Genomic DNA, 15,987 nt, shown 5'->3' with positions numbered 1-15,987 from the left:
GGAGGTTGCAGTGAGCGGAGATCGCGCCACTGCACTCCAGCCTCGTGACAGAGTGAGACTCTGTCTAAAAAAAAAAAACAAAAAAACAAAAAAACAAACTGTATCCCCTAGTGTAACTTCAATTTCCTTCTGCCACCATCTGCCCACCACCTCCTGTTTATCTATTTTTTCTACTCACTCTCTCTAGTACACCAGCAATCCATCCTGAAATCCATTGATCCTACCACCTTTTTGGGTTCTCTGCACTCCTCTGTCCCCACTTCCCCCTTTACCCTGACCAGATACTGTGGGCCATCATTACAACCACTCCCTTGCCCGCAGCTCAGCTCCCTTGCCCGCCCCCTTCTTGCTTTTTCATATTTGCCCAGCAAATCCCTAATCTTGCCAAAACCCCTCTCTCCATCTTCTTCCCACCTGCACTTGGAGGGACTAGAAAAGGAAAAACTCAGACACCCTAACTGACCATGCCCATCTACCTTACAGGGGGCCTGAGGCTGTCTGGTAAACCCATTACACGGCTGGGCCCATTATCTCTGCCATGCTCTGGGGTGGTGAATTCACACCTTTTCTTCTCTTCAGCCTCAGCACCCTCTTCCTGCTCTTCACTCAGCTGAGGACACTGCTTCTTATTTCTCTGGAAAAATGGAAGCCATCAGGGGAAAGCTTCCTAAGGTTCCCATTGCAGACCTAGTGCATTTCACCTGTCTAAGCCACCTTCCTCCTGTGACTCAGAGGGACTCTGCTGCCAACCCTCCTCGTGCCCTTGACCCCACCCTCTCGATTCCTCAGGGACTCCACACTTGCCTTGTCCCTTCTCTTCCTTCTGCATCATCAGTTTCCGGTCTCTCCTGGCTTATTCTGGCCAGCATTACACACATGGTTTAACAGCTCCTCCCCTTAAAGCAAAATCCTCCCTTAGTCCCACACCCATCTCCAGGGTCAGTCCCATGTCTCTGCTCCTTTTATAGCAAAGTTCCTTGGAGGCGTGGCCTCCACTTCCTCTGGTCCCATACTTATGCTTCACTCCAATCAGGCGGTTGACCCCAGAACACTCTCTTGTCTCTTAAAACTGCTCTCATTGCTGGGCACAGTGGCTCGCGCCTATAATACCAGCACTTTGGGAGGCCGAGGCAGGCGGATTGCTTGAGGTCAGGAGTTCAAGACCAGCCTGGCCAACATGGTGAAACCCCGTCTCTACTACAGAAATTAGCCAGGTGTGGCGGCGTGCGCCTGTATTCCCAGCTACTTGGGAGGCTGAGGCAGGAGAATCGCTTGAACCTGGGAGGCAGAGGTTGCAGAGAACTGAGATCATGCCACTGCAGTCCAGCCTGGGCTACAGAGCAAGACTTCATCTCCAAAAAAGAAAAAGACCAAACCAAACCAAACCAAAACACAAAAAACCCCTGCTCTTGTCAAGGTCACTGGTGATCTCCACTTTGCCAATTTCAAAGGTCAATTCTCACTCCTTATCTTCAAAAACCTTCCTGCAGCATTTGACTAACCAAGCTAGCTGAGCCCTTGCCCTTGAAACGCTTTCTTCCCTGGCCAGGACTCTCCCACATTTGCCTCCTACTTTGTGGGCCCCTCCCTGGTCTCCTTTCCTGCTTTTCCTCCCCACTCTGACCTCTACTCCTGGCACATTCCAGGGCTCCTCTCTCTCTACACTTATCCTTGAGGATCTCATCCAGATGCCTGGCTTTGACAATCATCTATGTTTTGTTGGTTCCTAAGTGTATATTTCTAGTCCCCACCGCCCGTTGCATCCAGGCCACTTGACGCTACGCTCTACTCAGGATGCTACCGGATGGCTCACAGGCATCCAATGTGTCCAAAACTGAGGTCCTAGTTTCCCTCCCAGACTCCTCCCACTTCATTAAACGACAGCTCCAGTCTTCCAGTTGCTCAGGCCAAAACTTTGGAGTTATTCTTGAATCCTTTCTTTTTCTCAAGTCCCACAATTAATCAGCCAATCATGTCAACTTTACCTTCAGATATATCTGGAGTCTGAGCACTTGTCCCCACCTTCACCAGACTTCCCGGCTGCCACATGTCCTTTCCCCTCGATGATTGCAGCAGCCTCCTAACTGGCCTCCTGCTTCTACCCTGGCCTCCCCTGGTCCATACTTCATGCAGAAGACAGACCGGTTCCTTTACAATGCAAAGAGCAGTCCTCTGCTCACATGCCCAGTGACTTCCTATCTCCCGGAGAGATCCGATGAGGCCCCTCCTGACATCACCTGGTGTAGCCCCTCAGATCTGCCCCCATCTTTCTGCACTCCATCCAGCGGCTGCCTTGCTGTAGTTGAACAAGCCAGCCGTGCTCCTGCATCTCAGCATTTGTGCTGGCGGTTCCCTTTAGCTGGAATGCTCTGCCCCCAGATATTGGCACAATCGCTGTCTCACTCTTAGGCAGATCTCAGCTCCAATGTGCCCTCTTCAGTGAGTCCCCTCTTCCGACTATCTAAAGTAGCAGCCACCTCATGTACACATGGAGCTATCACGAAGCTGTTTTCTTCCCAACACTTACTGTTATCTGAAATAATCTTATTTATTTCTTTGTGTATTGTTCGTCTTATCCACCAGAATGGAAGCTTTATGGCGGCAGAAATTGTCCCACAAGCTAGCACAGAGCCTACCACATGGTTGCCGGGGCTGCCACAGAAGGTTGTAAAGGTTGTTCACTGCATCAGAGCTCTTGGCTGAGGAGCCGTGGGTGCTGACACCCAGTTTGCCCTCTGTTCTGCACGATGTGGGGCCGTCCAGCAGCTAGCCATCTGCTTTTCAGCAATCTGTGACATATGGGCTGGCTGTGACTCTGGTGGCCATTCAAAAAATATTCATTGAATAAATTACTGAATGATGGATGTGCAGACCCTCTGCTTGTTTTCCTCTGCAGGACTTCATGCCAATTACCTTCTCACAGCCTCATTTTCCTTTTCCATTAAGGGGACAGTTAACATCTACCTCATAGTATGGTTACAAGGATTAAGTGAAACAGTTCATTAAAAAGCTGGCATAAATGTGATTCCATTTATATGAAATATCCAGAACAGGCAAATCCATAGAGACTGAAAGCAAATTAATGGTCGTGAAAGACTGGGGGGAAAGGGACGTGGGAAATACTGCTTAATTGGTCAGGGGTATCCCTTTGGGGTGATGAAAATGTTTTAGAACTAGAGTGATGGTTGCATGACATTATGAATGTACTACACACTACTGAACCGTGTACCAGGAAATGGCTAACATGGGGAATTTTATGTTATATGAATTAGGTTATGGTATATGAACACCTCAATTTAACAAAACCTGGCACAGTGTCTAGGACGTGGTAGGTGCTCATGAATATCAGTTGAATCTCATGATTTCCTTGCTTCAAAAACAAAGTAAAACCCTAAGCCCTCCTTGGTGCCTCATTGCCCCATCCAGGATAATCCTCTCTTTCCTCAAATTTGTTTCAGAAGAGTATACTGTTGCCATTTTAGATATGGGGGATATGATGGAAACAAGACCAATGCAGAGCCCACTCCCAGGGTTTACAGGTTGGGGGAAACTAAAGAGAAAATCACACCCAACATGGTTCAGGATATAGGGGAGAAGGGCCACCATCTGCAGGGGTGCAGTGGAGAGTGGGGAAGGCAGGAGTCCCAGGAGAAGGGAGCAGAGCCAGGGAGATGAGAGGGCATGGTGGGTTCAGGGAATAGAAGAGAGTTTGGTGGCCGGGCGCAGTGGCTCATGCCTGTAATCCCAGCACTTGGGAGGCTGAGACGGGCAGATCACTTGAGGTCAGGAGTTCGAGACCAGCCTGGCCAACATGGCAAAAACCTGTCTCTACTAAGAACACAAAAATTAGCTGGGTGTGGTGGTGCATGCCTGTAATCTAGCCACTCGGGAGGCTGAGGCAGGAGAATCGCTTGAACCCCAGGGCTGGAGGTTGCAGTGAACTGAGATCGCACCACTGTACTCTAACCTGGGTGACAGAGACTCTGTCTCAAAAAAAAAAAAAAAAAAAAAAGAAAATAGAAAAAAGAAAAGAAAATAGTTTGGTATAGCTGCAGCAGAGGAGGCAGGATAGGTGGGAAGGGATGCCCTGAGGGTTCAGATTTCAACCTAAGATTTTCAAGGCCAAGTGTGAACTGGCCTCCACCTTCCAGCCACAGTTCTACCATGCCTTGTTTGCATCTCCTTTCTGTACCCCCTCTTTTATTTTTTTGAGACAGGGTCTTGCTCTGTAGCCCAGGCTGGAGTGTAATGGCGCAATCATGGCTCACTGTAGTCTAAAACTTCTGGGCTCTGGCAGTCCTCCCGCTTCAGCTTCCCCAGTAGCTAGGACTACAGGTGAGCATTATCACGCCCAACTAATTTTTGTGTTCGTAGTAGAGATGGGGTCTCCCTGTGTTGCCCAGGCTGATCTCCAACTCACGGGCTCAAGCAATCAACCCGCTTCGGCCTCCCAAAGTGCTGGGATTACAGGCGTGAGCCACCATGCCTGGCCTCTCTGCAGCCCTTGTTCCCACTGTGCCCTGTCTCTCCTTGTGAATTCGGGGCCTCCAGGCCTTGGCACATGCTGTCCTTCTTCCCTTAGGTAGTTACGGGGAGCCTGGCCTGGTTCAGTACTGTGCTGGGAGCCACAGGCTGTCAAAGCCTGGCCCCACCCTGGGAAAGCGAATAATCACAAGATAATGAGGAATGCTGTGGGTGCTCTGGGCGTGGAAGAGTAGGGGCTTGCAGGGTAGAGGGAGGGCTCAGGGAAGGTGATTCCTGAACTGGAACTTGAAGAACAGGGGGCACCAGGCCCAGAGACGAGGAGTAAAGCTGAAGGGAATCAGAGAGCACCCGGGAGAGGTTCAGAGGCTGGCTTGTGGGGTCACAGAATCCTGAGATCCAGATGAAGGTTGAGCCCCCATCCAGATCCACCACTCACCCCCTACACAGTTACACACCCATTTGCAGGCAATTTGGGAGAGTTCTTGGTCCTTCTGGCTTTGCCTGGAAAGAATGCCCTCCCCACCCGCTCTGGTTCCAGCCCACCACCCTTACAGGCCTGCAAAGCTCCTGCTTCAACTCTGGACTTTGTACCAGTCACCGGACATTCAGTTGTTTATCAGCCTGAGCATCTGCCTGCTGAGGTGTCTGCCCCTCTAGGGGCCGCTGGACCCTTCTCTGGATCCCAGCTGTACAAACCCCCAGCATTGGGGGGTGAGGGTGAGATCTACACCCATAAAGTTCTTGGCAAAAGCTTGGGGGAGACGTAGAATGATCCCTCCCCACTGGAGGCGCTGCCCACCGCAGCCCGCCCTCTGCCCGACCTGCAACTTCGGCCCCGCCCACTGCCTCCGCAGGTGAGTCAAGCTTGGCCTTGACCCGCCCACCTGTCCAGGTTCTGCCGGCCCCAGCCGGAAGCTTACTCCGCGGACTGTGCACAGTTCTTGAGGTGGGAACAGAAGGCTCGGGGGGGCCGGGGAGGGGGTACCCAGGCTCTGCACAGATCCTCAGGGGCTCCTGGCAGCGGGAAAGAAGCTACACATCAGAGTGGGGGTAGGTGTCTGTGCATGTCAGAGGGTGTGTTTGTTGGTGGAGGAAAGTGTGACTTGGGGGGAGGGGCGACTATGCGTATGTGTGTATGGGGGATGGGCAGGTCAGTGTGGGCTGTGAGTTCAGAGGCTTGTTGGGGAGTGTGTATGTGCCCTTGGAAGGTTAGTGTGTGTGTGTCTTCTTGGGAAGAATTCACAGGGCAGGGAGGAAAGGAATAGGAGTACAACCTTAGAAATGTCAGATTGAATTCAGTTCATTCCAGTGTTACACATTCTCATGTTTTGCGGATCTAGTGCTAGGATGAGGCCCACAGCAGGCTGAGAAATGAATGAGCAGGTGACCTCTCCTTCCTAGGACGTCTCTCCTGCTCCCCTCGTTAATGTCACAAGCACCACACTGAGCGGCTGGGTGCCCAGCTCCCTGCAGCACGAGGGTACAGATCCATCAGCCAGCACTTGACCACGGGGAGCTGCCCGCCTAGCAATGACTGGTTCTGACTGATGGTTGACTGGGCAGGATGGTGACAGGTCACCCAGTGTAGGTCCAGGGACAACCTCACAGGCAGGTATGGTCTGATTTGGCCTTGACAGACTGGGGCCCCAAAAACTGAGGAGGGTGTGGCCAGGGAGCAGGAGGGTGGGTGAGTGGGAGGGTGGTGTGTGTGTCTGTCTGGAGTGCTGGGTAGGGAACTGTGGAGAAGAGGAAGAAGAGTTTGGCTTGAGGGCCATGTGCTGGATTGCAAGGCACTGTGGGGAATGGGGAGCGTTTAAAGGAATTTTAACCAGGCTAGTGATGGGGTCAGAGTTCGGTTCTAGGCCAATCACTCCGGGGAAGAGACCAGAGGTGGGGAGACCAGTTAGGAGATTATGGCTAGAGTACAAGAGGAAGGTGGCTTGGACTCAGCTGTGGCAGAGGGGTGGAGAGAAGGGTATTGTCATTCCAGAGATGTTTAGTGGAAGAGATGATGGGGCTTGATGCCAGGTTGGACCTGAGGAGGTGGGGGGGAATTTTGAAGGCACTTGTATCAAAGAATATACTGGGGTACTCCCCTCAGCTTCTCTCCTAAGTACTTTCCTAGCCTGGCTACTCTGCCCCCAAGGACTCCCTTGGTTCAGGTGCTCCACCTGCAGATACGCTCCTGCCCTAGCTCTTCGTCTGCCAGGTACTTCTAACTTTCATGCTCCTCCTCTAGATACTCCCCAGATTCAGGTGTGCCTCCTCCAGACACTCCAGGTGTTTCCAAGCCTGGATGATCTTCCTCCAGCTACTCCCCTAATTGAAGTGTTCCTCCTGTAGGTGTCCCCAGCCCTGGGTGGTAATTTCCTGATTCAGGTGATCCTCATTTGAATACTCCCTGGCTTGAGCCTCCCTCTAGGGGCAGAGTGTGGGCCTCCTGTAAGTAGAGGTGAATGGACAGGGATTTGCTTGAAGGGCTGAGAGTAGAGGTGGGCAGCAGCTGCTTTCAACTTAGAGGCAGAAGGGCCAGGGCTGCACTGGCTGTGTCCAGGGCCCCTGTCCTCAGTTGGGACTTGCATCACTCTCCCCATATGTAGTCTCCGCTTTGGCTGGGTAGCTCCAAGCAATTGCTGTTTTCTGACCTTTGGGAGCCAGGACCCGCCTCTGCTCCTGTCTCCCATCCTTAGCTTACCAAGCAGTGCAACAGACTGGGCTCTGGGTTGGAATCTGAGGACTTTGGTTGAGTCAGTTCACCTTTTTCCGCCTCAGAGCCCTCATCTATAAAGTGGGGATAATGTTTATACCTACCTTACTGGGTTTTGTGAGCATGATGCCTGGTGCTTGAATTACAAGGAATGCTCAGTAAGTTCTACAATTTAGTTATTTTTTTTTTTTTTAGCATCTTCCAGAGCAAAACCCTGTGATGGTCCCTTACAAATAGCCAGTTTCTGTAGGCTCAGCTTGTTTCTCTTCTGTGGACAACTGGTGTGGTCAGTTGTCCAGTCCCCAGAGTTTGTGCAGCACTACCATGGCTGTGAGTGTGACCTGGAAAGTGCACCCTGTGACCGTCCCTGACACCCATACCTACGTTATTTTCTAGGACTTGTGCCCTGGGGCTGCCTGGCATCTGGGGGCGTCCTCAGAGCCAGGGCTCTTTCTGGTTGAGGCTGAGACTCACTGGTGTCATCAGGCCCCTCCATGAATGAGACAAACAAAAGTGAGTGACAGTGGGAGGATGATGGGGGTGAGGGGCTTCCCCTTAGAGGCTGGGGTTGGGGGAAGGACCCTACCCGCACTCCTGTTGGTTTCTCCAGGGAGCCCCCTCTGGGGCCCACCTATAATGCTATCCCTTTCTCTGCAGCACTTGTGGGGCCCTCGGAGCTCCCCACAGCATCTGCTGTGGCCCCTGGCCCAGGCACTGGGGCTCGGGCGTGGCCTGTGCTGGTAGGATTTGTGCTGGGGGCTGTGGTCCTCTCGCTCCTCATCGCACTGGCTGCCAAATGCCACCTCTGCCGCCGATACCATGCCAGCTACCGGCACCGCCCACTGCCTGGGACAGGAAGGGGGGGCCACCCACAGGTGGCTGAAGATGAGGATGATGATGGCTTCATCGAGGACAATTACATTCAGCCTGGGACTGGCGAGCTGGGGACAGAGGGTAGCAGGGACAACTTCTCCCTCTGAGCTCCCATCTTTGGACCCTCCCCATTCCCTCCATGCCTGACAGCTTAAGGACAGTGGTTATGACACGGGGGTTCCTCGAACCTCAGGGACAGAGGTGGCTGGGGCTTAAAGGTTGGTCAGGGATGGAGTAAACCTCACTTTCCTGACACTAGCCAGCAAAGTGACAATGACCCTCCCTTGCTCAATAACTCTCAATGGTTCCCTGCTGTTCTCAGGATAAAGCCAAACAAAGGCTTGAGTGTGGATATAAGGCCCTCTGTGATCATGCCTCCGGGCCTCTTGGTTTCTTTTCTTGCCTTCCCCTACTTTACTCTCGAACTAAATGTTATTCTCCCTCCCACCACTTGCCATGCAGTTTCCCCAGGCACCTTTGCTCACATTGGTCCCCCTGCCTATGCTACTCTTCTCCTAAATCCTCTATGACTGTGATGGCCTGCCTACCTGCCAGCATTTCAAATATGCCCAGATGGTAACATTTGTGCAGGTGAAAACCAGTGCCAAGCTTCATTTTTTCTTTTTTCATTTTTCTTTTTTTTCTCCTGAGATGGAGTCTCACTCTGTTGCCCAGGCTGGAGCGCAATGGCACGTCTTGGCTCATTGCAACCTCCGCCTCCCAGGTTCAAGTGATTCTCCTGCCTCAGCCTCCCAAGTAGCTGGGATTGCAGGTGTCTGCTACCACGCCCGGCTAATTTTTTGTATTTTTAGTAGAGACAGGGTTTCACTGTGTTAGCCAGGATGGTCTCGATCTCCTGATTTCATGATCCACCTGCCTCGGCCTCCCAAAGTGCTGGGATTACAGGCATAAGCCACTGCACCTGGCCACTAATTTTTATATTTTTAGTAGAGACGGGGTTTCGCCATGTTGGCCAGGATGGTCTCAAACTCTTGACGTCAGGTAATCTGCCTGCCTTGGCTTCCCAAAGTGCTGGGATTACAGGCGTGAGCCACTGTGCCCAGCCAGCTTCTTAATGAATTGTTTTCCTATAAATAAAGTGGGTAATCTGGTTATAATATGTTTTTCACAGGAATTAATAAATCTATTTTCATTTTGAATAAAAATAAAAAATTGTCACTCATTTTTATTTTTCTGGAGCTGGGCTTTATCTCTCAGAGCTAGAAGACACTGCTCAGATGTTCCCCCCTCCACAACACCTTCCATGAGCCCTTCTCTAGTATTGTCCTGTCCACATTTTGTTTTCATCTTTTTGTTTGTTTTGAGATAGAGTCTTGGTCTTGTTGCCCAGGCTGGAGTGCAGTGGCGCAATCTTGGCTCACTGCAACCTCCACCTCCCATGTTCAAGCGATTCTCCCACCTCAGCCTCCCAAGTAGCTGGGATTACAGGCACCCACCACCACACCCAGCTAATTTTTGTATTTTTAGTAGAGATGGGGTTTTTCCATACTGGCCAGGTTGGTCTCAAACTGCTGACCTCAGGTGATCTGCCCTCCAAAAGGTGACTCGGCCTCCCAAAGTGGTAGGATTACAGGTGTGAGCCACCGCACCTGGCCATCTTTTATTTCTTTTTTTTTTTTTTGACACAGGGTCTTTCTCTATCACCCAAGCTGCAGTATGGTGGGGGTATCACAGCTCACTGTAGCCTCGACCTCCTGTGCTTAAGTGATCCTCCCATCTCAGCCTCCCAAGTAGCTGGGAATACATGCATGTGCCACTGTGCATGGCTATTTTCTGTAGAGATGGCGTCTCACTGTATCACCCAGGCTTGTCTTGAACTCCTAGACTTTAGTAATCCTCGTGCCTCTGCCTCCCAAAGTGCTGGGATTTACAGGCTTATTTTAATCTCTGTGACAGTTTGTACTTGCCCCTTACTATGCCTGCCCCCATAGCTAAACTGGGAGCTCCCTGAGGCCCCAGGCTGTGTCTTATTCTGTATCCTCAGATTCTTGCACAAGGGAGCTAGTTTTAAGATGGAAAAGACTTGAGTTAAGCTATTTTTAATTGCAAGCAATAGAAAGGAGTTTGGGGGAGAATCCTGGCTGTTGCATAGAATCAAAGGGACAGCAGGAAGCAGGCAGTCCCAGCAGCCAGAGGTCAGGCATTTCACATCTAGCATCCTGTTATTTAGGGGCACTGATGGGACTCTCTATAACCAGGACTTCCAAACTCTCAATTCCAAGTTTCAAGTGCTCAGACAAGAGAATCAGTTTGGCCTAGCTTTGGTCAAGTATACAGGGGCTTAAAGCATAATCTGCTGTGAGTCCAAGGGACATGGTTTTGGGAACCTATCTGTTTGTTCCAGATCATTCTCAGACAAGAGGCAGTTCTCATGAGCCAGGCAGCCGCCCCCATGTGTTCCCCAAGTACAGTGTCAGCCTTTGAGGAATGAGCTGGTACAGAAGGGAAGTGAGGCATTGGCAAATGTAGTGAGGTGCTTGGCGGGAGATTGAGGAGGACTTGAGTGTAGTGTCTGAGAGGTGCCCATGGTAGTGAGGAAGCCCAAGAGTGGACTGGATCTGTTAGGGTCTTGGATGCCAAGCTCACACTTCAACCCGAGAACCATGGAGGCTCATCTGTGGACTTTTTTTGTGCAAGGGCATGACATAATCATGATAGAAAAGTCATTCTGGGCCGGGCGCGGTGGCTCAAGCCTGTAATCCCAGCACTTTGGGAGGCCGAGGCGGGTGGATCATGAGGTCAGGAGATCGAGACCATCCTGGCTAACATGGTGAAACCGCGTCTCTACTAAAAATACAAAAAACTAGCCGGGCGTGGTGGCCGGCGCCTGTAGTCCCAGCTACTCAGAGGCTGAGGCAGGAGAATGGTGTGAACCTGGGAGGCGGAGCTTGCAGTGAGCCGAGATCGCGCCACTGCACTCCAGCCTGGGTGACACAGCGCGAGACTCCATCTCAAAAAAAAAAAAAAAAAAAAAAAAGAAAAGTCATTCTGGCTGCTGTGCAGAGATGGATTCGGGGGAGACACTGGGAGAAGGTGATAAGACCTGACTAAGGTGTGACATAGGAACAGACTCTGAGACAGGAGGGAGGAATTGCTGATAGGACCTGTTGACTTTGGATATGGGGAATAGGTAGGTATCAGAAAAAACCGCCCTGGCTTCTGGCTTGGTTGCTGGGTGCATGGACAAAGAGCAGGTCGGGGCAATGGGGATTCAGTGTTGGATGCAGGATTTCAGGGGAGATGCCTCGGGGCCGCTGGGTTCGCAGGGAGAAGTCTAGTCTGCAGACACAGGCTTGGGAACACTTAGCACCAGGGTCACTGAGAGCGGGAGTGGATGAGATCACCAGGGAGGAGCGGAGTGGGAAACACATCTCAAGATTGTCAGCGGACCAAGGCCTGGCAAGGGAGTTGGAGGAAGCAGAGAGGAGGGAAGCCCAGCTCACGTGACCCCCAACCTGGCCATGGTTCCTGAGTCCAGAGATGGTCTGCCCCTCACAGGCCTGGGGAGAGCAGAGGCTGCCCCAGCCTGAGACCCTGGAGGAGGACCCCAGAGACTGACCTAAGGGGCATGTCCTGGCCTTCAAGGAAAACCTGCTGCCCAGGCAGCTGGGCCTGCCCCCTGCCCCTGGGCTCCTTCGACTGCCACCACAGAGGAGCCGCCCTGCGTGCAGTTCTGTGCTCGGCTGGCCCTGTTCTCCTGTACTCTTTCGGGCGTCAGTCAGAACCTCTGAGGGACCCAGGAGAAGAAGGTAATGGCCTGATCCCAGACCCGCAGTTGATTTTGCTGAGCCTATGCCCCGCAGGGTGCCCGAGCCGGGGCTTCCCCTCAGAACCTGCTGTGGGTGGCCAGCCTGCCTGAGCAGGGCCCTGTAGTCACAAGAATCTTGGACCCTATTCTTGAAGGCCTTGATTCCTTGGAGGAATTTCTTCCCACTGTGGTTTGCGTGCCTGGCCTCAAGTGCAAGGAGGGAGCATGACCTGGGCCCACAGACGCAAAGGGCTGGGAGTGTTGGAGCTGCTGAGCTTGGGATGCGGCCAGGCCCTCTTTGGTTTGGCCTCTTCTGGCTTCGGGTCCTGGCCCCACCTACCTCTGCCCCTGGTCCTTCACCTTGTCCTCCACTCCTTGGCAGCTGCCACTACCTACTCTGCCTTGGGAATCCCAACCCAGCCACCCACTGTCTCATCCTGCTGCCTCAAAGGCAAGGCAACATCCCTTGCACTGTGTGGAGGCCAAAGATGGAGTCCCACAAAGCCACCAACATGACGATTAAGAAACTCCAGCAGTTGGCCGGGCGCGGCGGCTCACGCCTGTAATCCCAGCACTTCGGGAGGCTGAGGCGGGCGGATCACGAGGTCAGGAGATTGAGACCATCCTGGCTAACACGGTGAAACCTGTCTCTACTGAAAATACAAAACATCAGCTGGGTGTGGTGGCGGGTGCCTGTAGTCCCAGCTACTCAGGAGGCTGAGGCAGGAGAATGATGTGAACCTGGGAGGTGGAGCTTGCAGTGAGCTGAGATGGCACCACTGCACTCCAGCCTAGGTGACAGAGAGAGACTCCGTCTCAGGAAAAAAAAAAAAAGAAAAAGGAAACTCCAGCAATTTCCTAGCAGACTGGCAAAGTGAGTTGAGGGTACATGTTACCTGAATTTAAATCCTGGCTCGGCCATGTATATGCTGGGAGGCCTTGGGCAAGTTACTTAGCCTCTCAGCGCCCCAACTTCTCAGTGAAATGGGGATTAAAACAGTGCTTACCTCATAAGGTTGTTAGCAGGATGAAATGAGTCTATGTCAAGTGGAACTGAGCGGAGCAAGTGCTCTGCAGTGTTAGTGATATCCCTGTGGGCACCCTGAGGGCAACAGCTCCTCATAAGAGGTAACAGTGTTCGTCCTGAGGGAGTGACTTGCTGGTCTCCTTCCTCCTCATTCCCTTCCCGCTGGGGATTTGACTGTCTCTTTCTCATGACTTAGGTTGGAAGATCTGGTCAGGACAGCAAAGGATTTGAATTAGAATCTCTGATGCTGTAGAATAATAGTACTGATGTTGTTCTAGCACTTTTTTTTTTTTTTTTTTGAGACGGAAGTCTTGCTCTGTCACCCAGGCTGGAGTGCAATGGTGCGATCTCAGCTCACTGCAACCTCCACCCTCCTGGGTTCAAGTGATTTTCCTGCCTCAGCCTCCTGAGTAGCTGGGATTACAGGCATGCACCATCACGCCCAGCTAAGTTTTTTGTATTTTTAGTAGAGACGGGGTTTCACCATGGTGGCCAGTCTGGTCTTGAACTTCTGACCTCAAGTGATCCGCCTGCCTTGACCTCCCAAAGTGCTGGGATTACAGGCGTGGGCCACCGCGCCCGGCTGTTCTAACATTTTCTTACAACAGCCCTGCTTAATCTATGTTATAGATTGAGAAGATGAGGCTCAAACAAGTTCACTGCAATTTGCTCACCTCACTCCACAATAACACCGTTATCTCACCTTGAAGTAACAATGAAATAGACTCAGAGAAGGACCCTCTTGGCTGTTGGACTCTCATCTTGCCTGGGCTGGGTCCTCCCACCTTCACCCTCTACAGTGAATAGGGGCTGAGAAGTCTCAGGGTACAAGGTCCAGGTTTTGGAGAGCAGGTCATGAGGGTAGAGCTGGTGTGTCCCGTCCCTGGCTGAGCCTGGCCCTCAGCTTCTGTTGCCCTCCAGGTATCTGGGGTGGCTGCCAGGGCTATGCCCAGGGGAGTCTCACAGGACCCCTGCAGAAGGCAGAAAGGCAGCCCCTGTCCTTGTGCTCCTGCATGAGCTGAGTATGACAGGGCATGTGCGGGTCCCTTGGGGCCTGGAGGAAGCTCCTTCAAAGGAGACCTGAGTGTCCAGAGGCCCGAGGTCTCCTGTGAGATGTGACTGGATGTGATGTGAGGACCACCTGGACTGGACCAGATTTGGCAGTTTTTTTTTTTTTTTTTTTTTTGAGACCGAGTCTCGCTCTGTTGCCAGGCTGGAGTGCAGTGGCATGGTCTCGCCTCACTGAAACCTCCACCTCCTGGGTTCAAGCGATTCTCCTGCCTCAGCCTCCCGAGTAGCTGGGATTACAGGTGCCCGCCACCATGCCCAGCTGATTTTTGTATTTTTAGTAGAGATGGGATTTCACCATGTTGGCCAGGCTGGTCTTGAACTCCTGACCTTGTGATCTGCCCGCCTCAGCCTCCCAAAGTGCTGGGATTACAGGTGTGAGCCACCGCGCCCAGCCTAGATTTGGCAGTTTCTAGAGCACATTCTTCCAGTCTCAGATATGAAGAGACATGGCTTAGAATCTAGAGTTTGACTGTTAAACCCAGGAGGAACATGTGTCAAGTCCCTCTCTCCACCTCACACCATCCGAGGGGAGCCTCTAGGTCCAGACCAGGCTACGCTATCTCTCCATCAGCCCCCGTTTTGGCCTTTTCCTTCATCTAATGCCAGTTTAGATTTCCAGGTCTGGACCCTTCTTTGTGCTATTCCTTCTTTCTGGGATACTCTTCCCAAACTCTCTAGCTGGGCCAGCTGCTTCTTGTCCCTCGGTGGCCAGCCGAGACGGGCTGTTTGGCCATTTCTTCTCATTCTTTTTCTTCTAAGGCCAATCCCTGGCTCCACACAGCAGCCAGCAAGTCCCAAATTCTATTCTGGCCACAGTATCCTACTCCCCTGGTGAAAGTCTTTCCATGTTTTCCAGTGTCCTGAGGACAAAGTCCAAATTCCTCTGCTGGCTTGCCAAGGCCACTGGCCAAGCAGGAGTAAGGTAGGATAGATTTGGTGGGAGCCGTGGTGAAGGGCTCCTGTCACGGGCTCTCGCCTTGTCACGAAGGGAGGAGGCTAAGTCTTCTGCAGACAGTGGTGCTGGGGGTGGGAGGTGAGTGCAGAGGGAGGGGATGTTGGGGTTGGGGGTGGTGAAGAGGGTGGAGAGAACTTCAGAGTCACTGTTTGAGCAGGAGCCAACCAGGAAAAGGCAGTGTCACTGAGGAACCGCAGTGCAGATTCAGATGAGAACTTTTTTTTTTTTTTTGTATCTTCAGTAGAGACAGGGTTTTTGCCATGTTACCCAGGCTGATTTTGAGCTCCTGGGCTCAAGCAATCCACCCATCTCAGCTTCCCAAAGTGCGGGGATTACAGGCGTGAGCCACTGTGCCTGGCCTCAGCTGAGAAGTTGATAGAGGAGTTCACAGTGACAGCAGGCTATCTGGCTGTGCAGATTTCTCTAATGGCCACTCACAGTGGGGCAGGTGCATCCAAGGCAGATGGGTGGATTTGTCCATGGAGGGGGTTTGGCTGGGAGGGTGGCACCCAAAGGCAGGGGGCTAAGGACTTGACAAGTCTGTCAAAGAGCAGGTGAAATGATGGCGACAGAACCTTAACCAGGTGGTAAGGGGGTGGACAGGAGAGGGCAGTGAAGTCAGGAGGAAGCAGCTTTACAGAGGGAGAACGGAGATGCCAGTGAGCTTCCGGTTGCAATGGAGGCGGAGAAAGTATTTAGCGAAATGACTTGAGCAGGCTGAAGGCAAGAGGTTGTGGGAAGCCTACGTTAGTGATTGAGGAGGTAGACACATTTCTGCCCTGCCCATGCCTCACGTAGCCCGTACCATCACCTCTCTCCTGTTATAGCTGGCTGTCCATTACCCTATGGGATCAGTTCTCTGGGGCCATGAGCCCTAGTCTCCATCTCCCGTCCTTCCCGGGAGAGCCTGGTGCTGGACTCGCCCACGGCAGCTGCTCAGTCAGATGCTTATGCCAGGTAACCCCCTCTTTCCCCATTTTCTGAGCCTCTATGCTTCTGCTTTTTCTTTAGTTTCTTAAAAGAAATATTGTAAATAACCGGGCAAGGTGGCATGCGCCTGTAATCCCAGCTACCCGGGAGGGTGAGGCACAAGAACCTGC

The 15,987-nt window shown here is 52.3% G+C and overlaps 1 protein-coding gene across 2 annotated transcripts; it reads left to right on the top strand.

The window, feature by feature from the left end:
- The first annotated feature begins 4,856 nt into the window (after positions 1-4,856).
- Positions 4,857-8,422, top strand: C1H1orf210 (chromosome 1 C1orf210 homolog). 2 transcript variants are annotated; one of them, XM_009206552.4, is made up of 3 exons: positions 4,857-5,339; positions 7,589-7,705; positions 7,850-8,422. In XM_009206552.4, exons 2-3 carry the CDS (start codon positions 7,687-7,689, stop codon positions 8,170-8,172), a joined length of 342 nt encoding a protein of 113 aa, XP_009204816.2. In that variant the 5' UTR covers positions 4,857-5,339; positions 7,589-7,686; the 3' UTR covers positions 8,173-8,422. The 2 variants fall into 2 exon arrangements, with proteins under 2 accessions (XP_009204816.2, XP_003891762.2); XM_003891713.4 differs by lacking the exon at positions 4,857-5,339 and adding an exon at positions 5,368-5,535.
- Positions 8,423-15,987: the final 7,565 nt, after the last annotated feature.

This window comes from Papio anubis, chromosome 1, assembly GCF_008728515.1.
Source record: "Papio anubis isolate 15944 chromosome 1, Panubis1.0, whole genome shotgun sequence".
Lineage (NCBI taxonomy): Eukaryota > Metazoa > Chordata > Mammalia > Primates > Cercopithecidae > Papio > Papio anubis.
The sequence above is the reverse complement of the archived record's forward strand: the minus strand, read 5'-3'. Positions and strand labels throughout refer to the sequence as shown.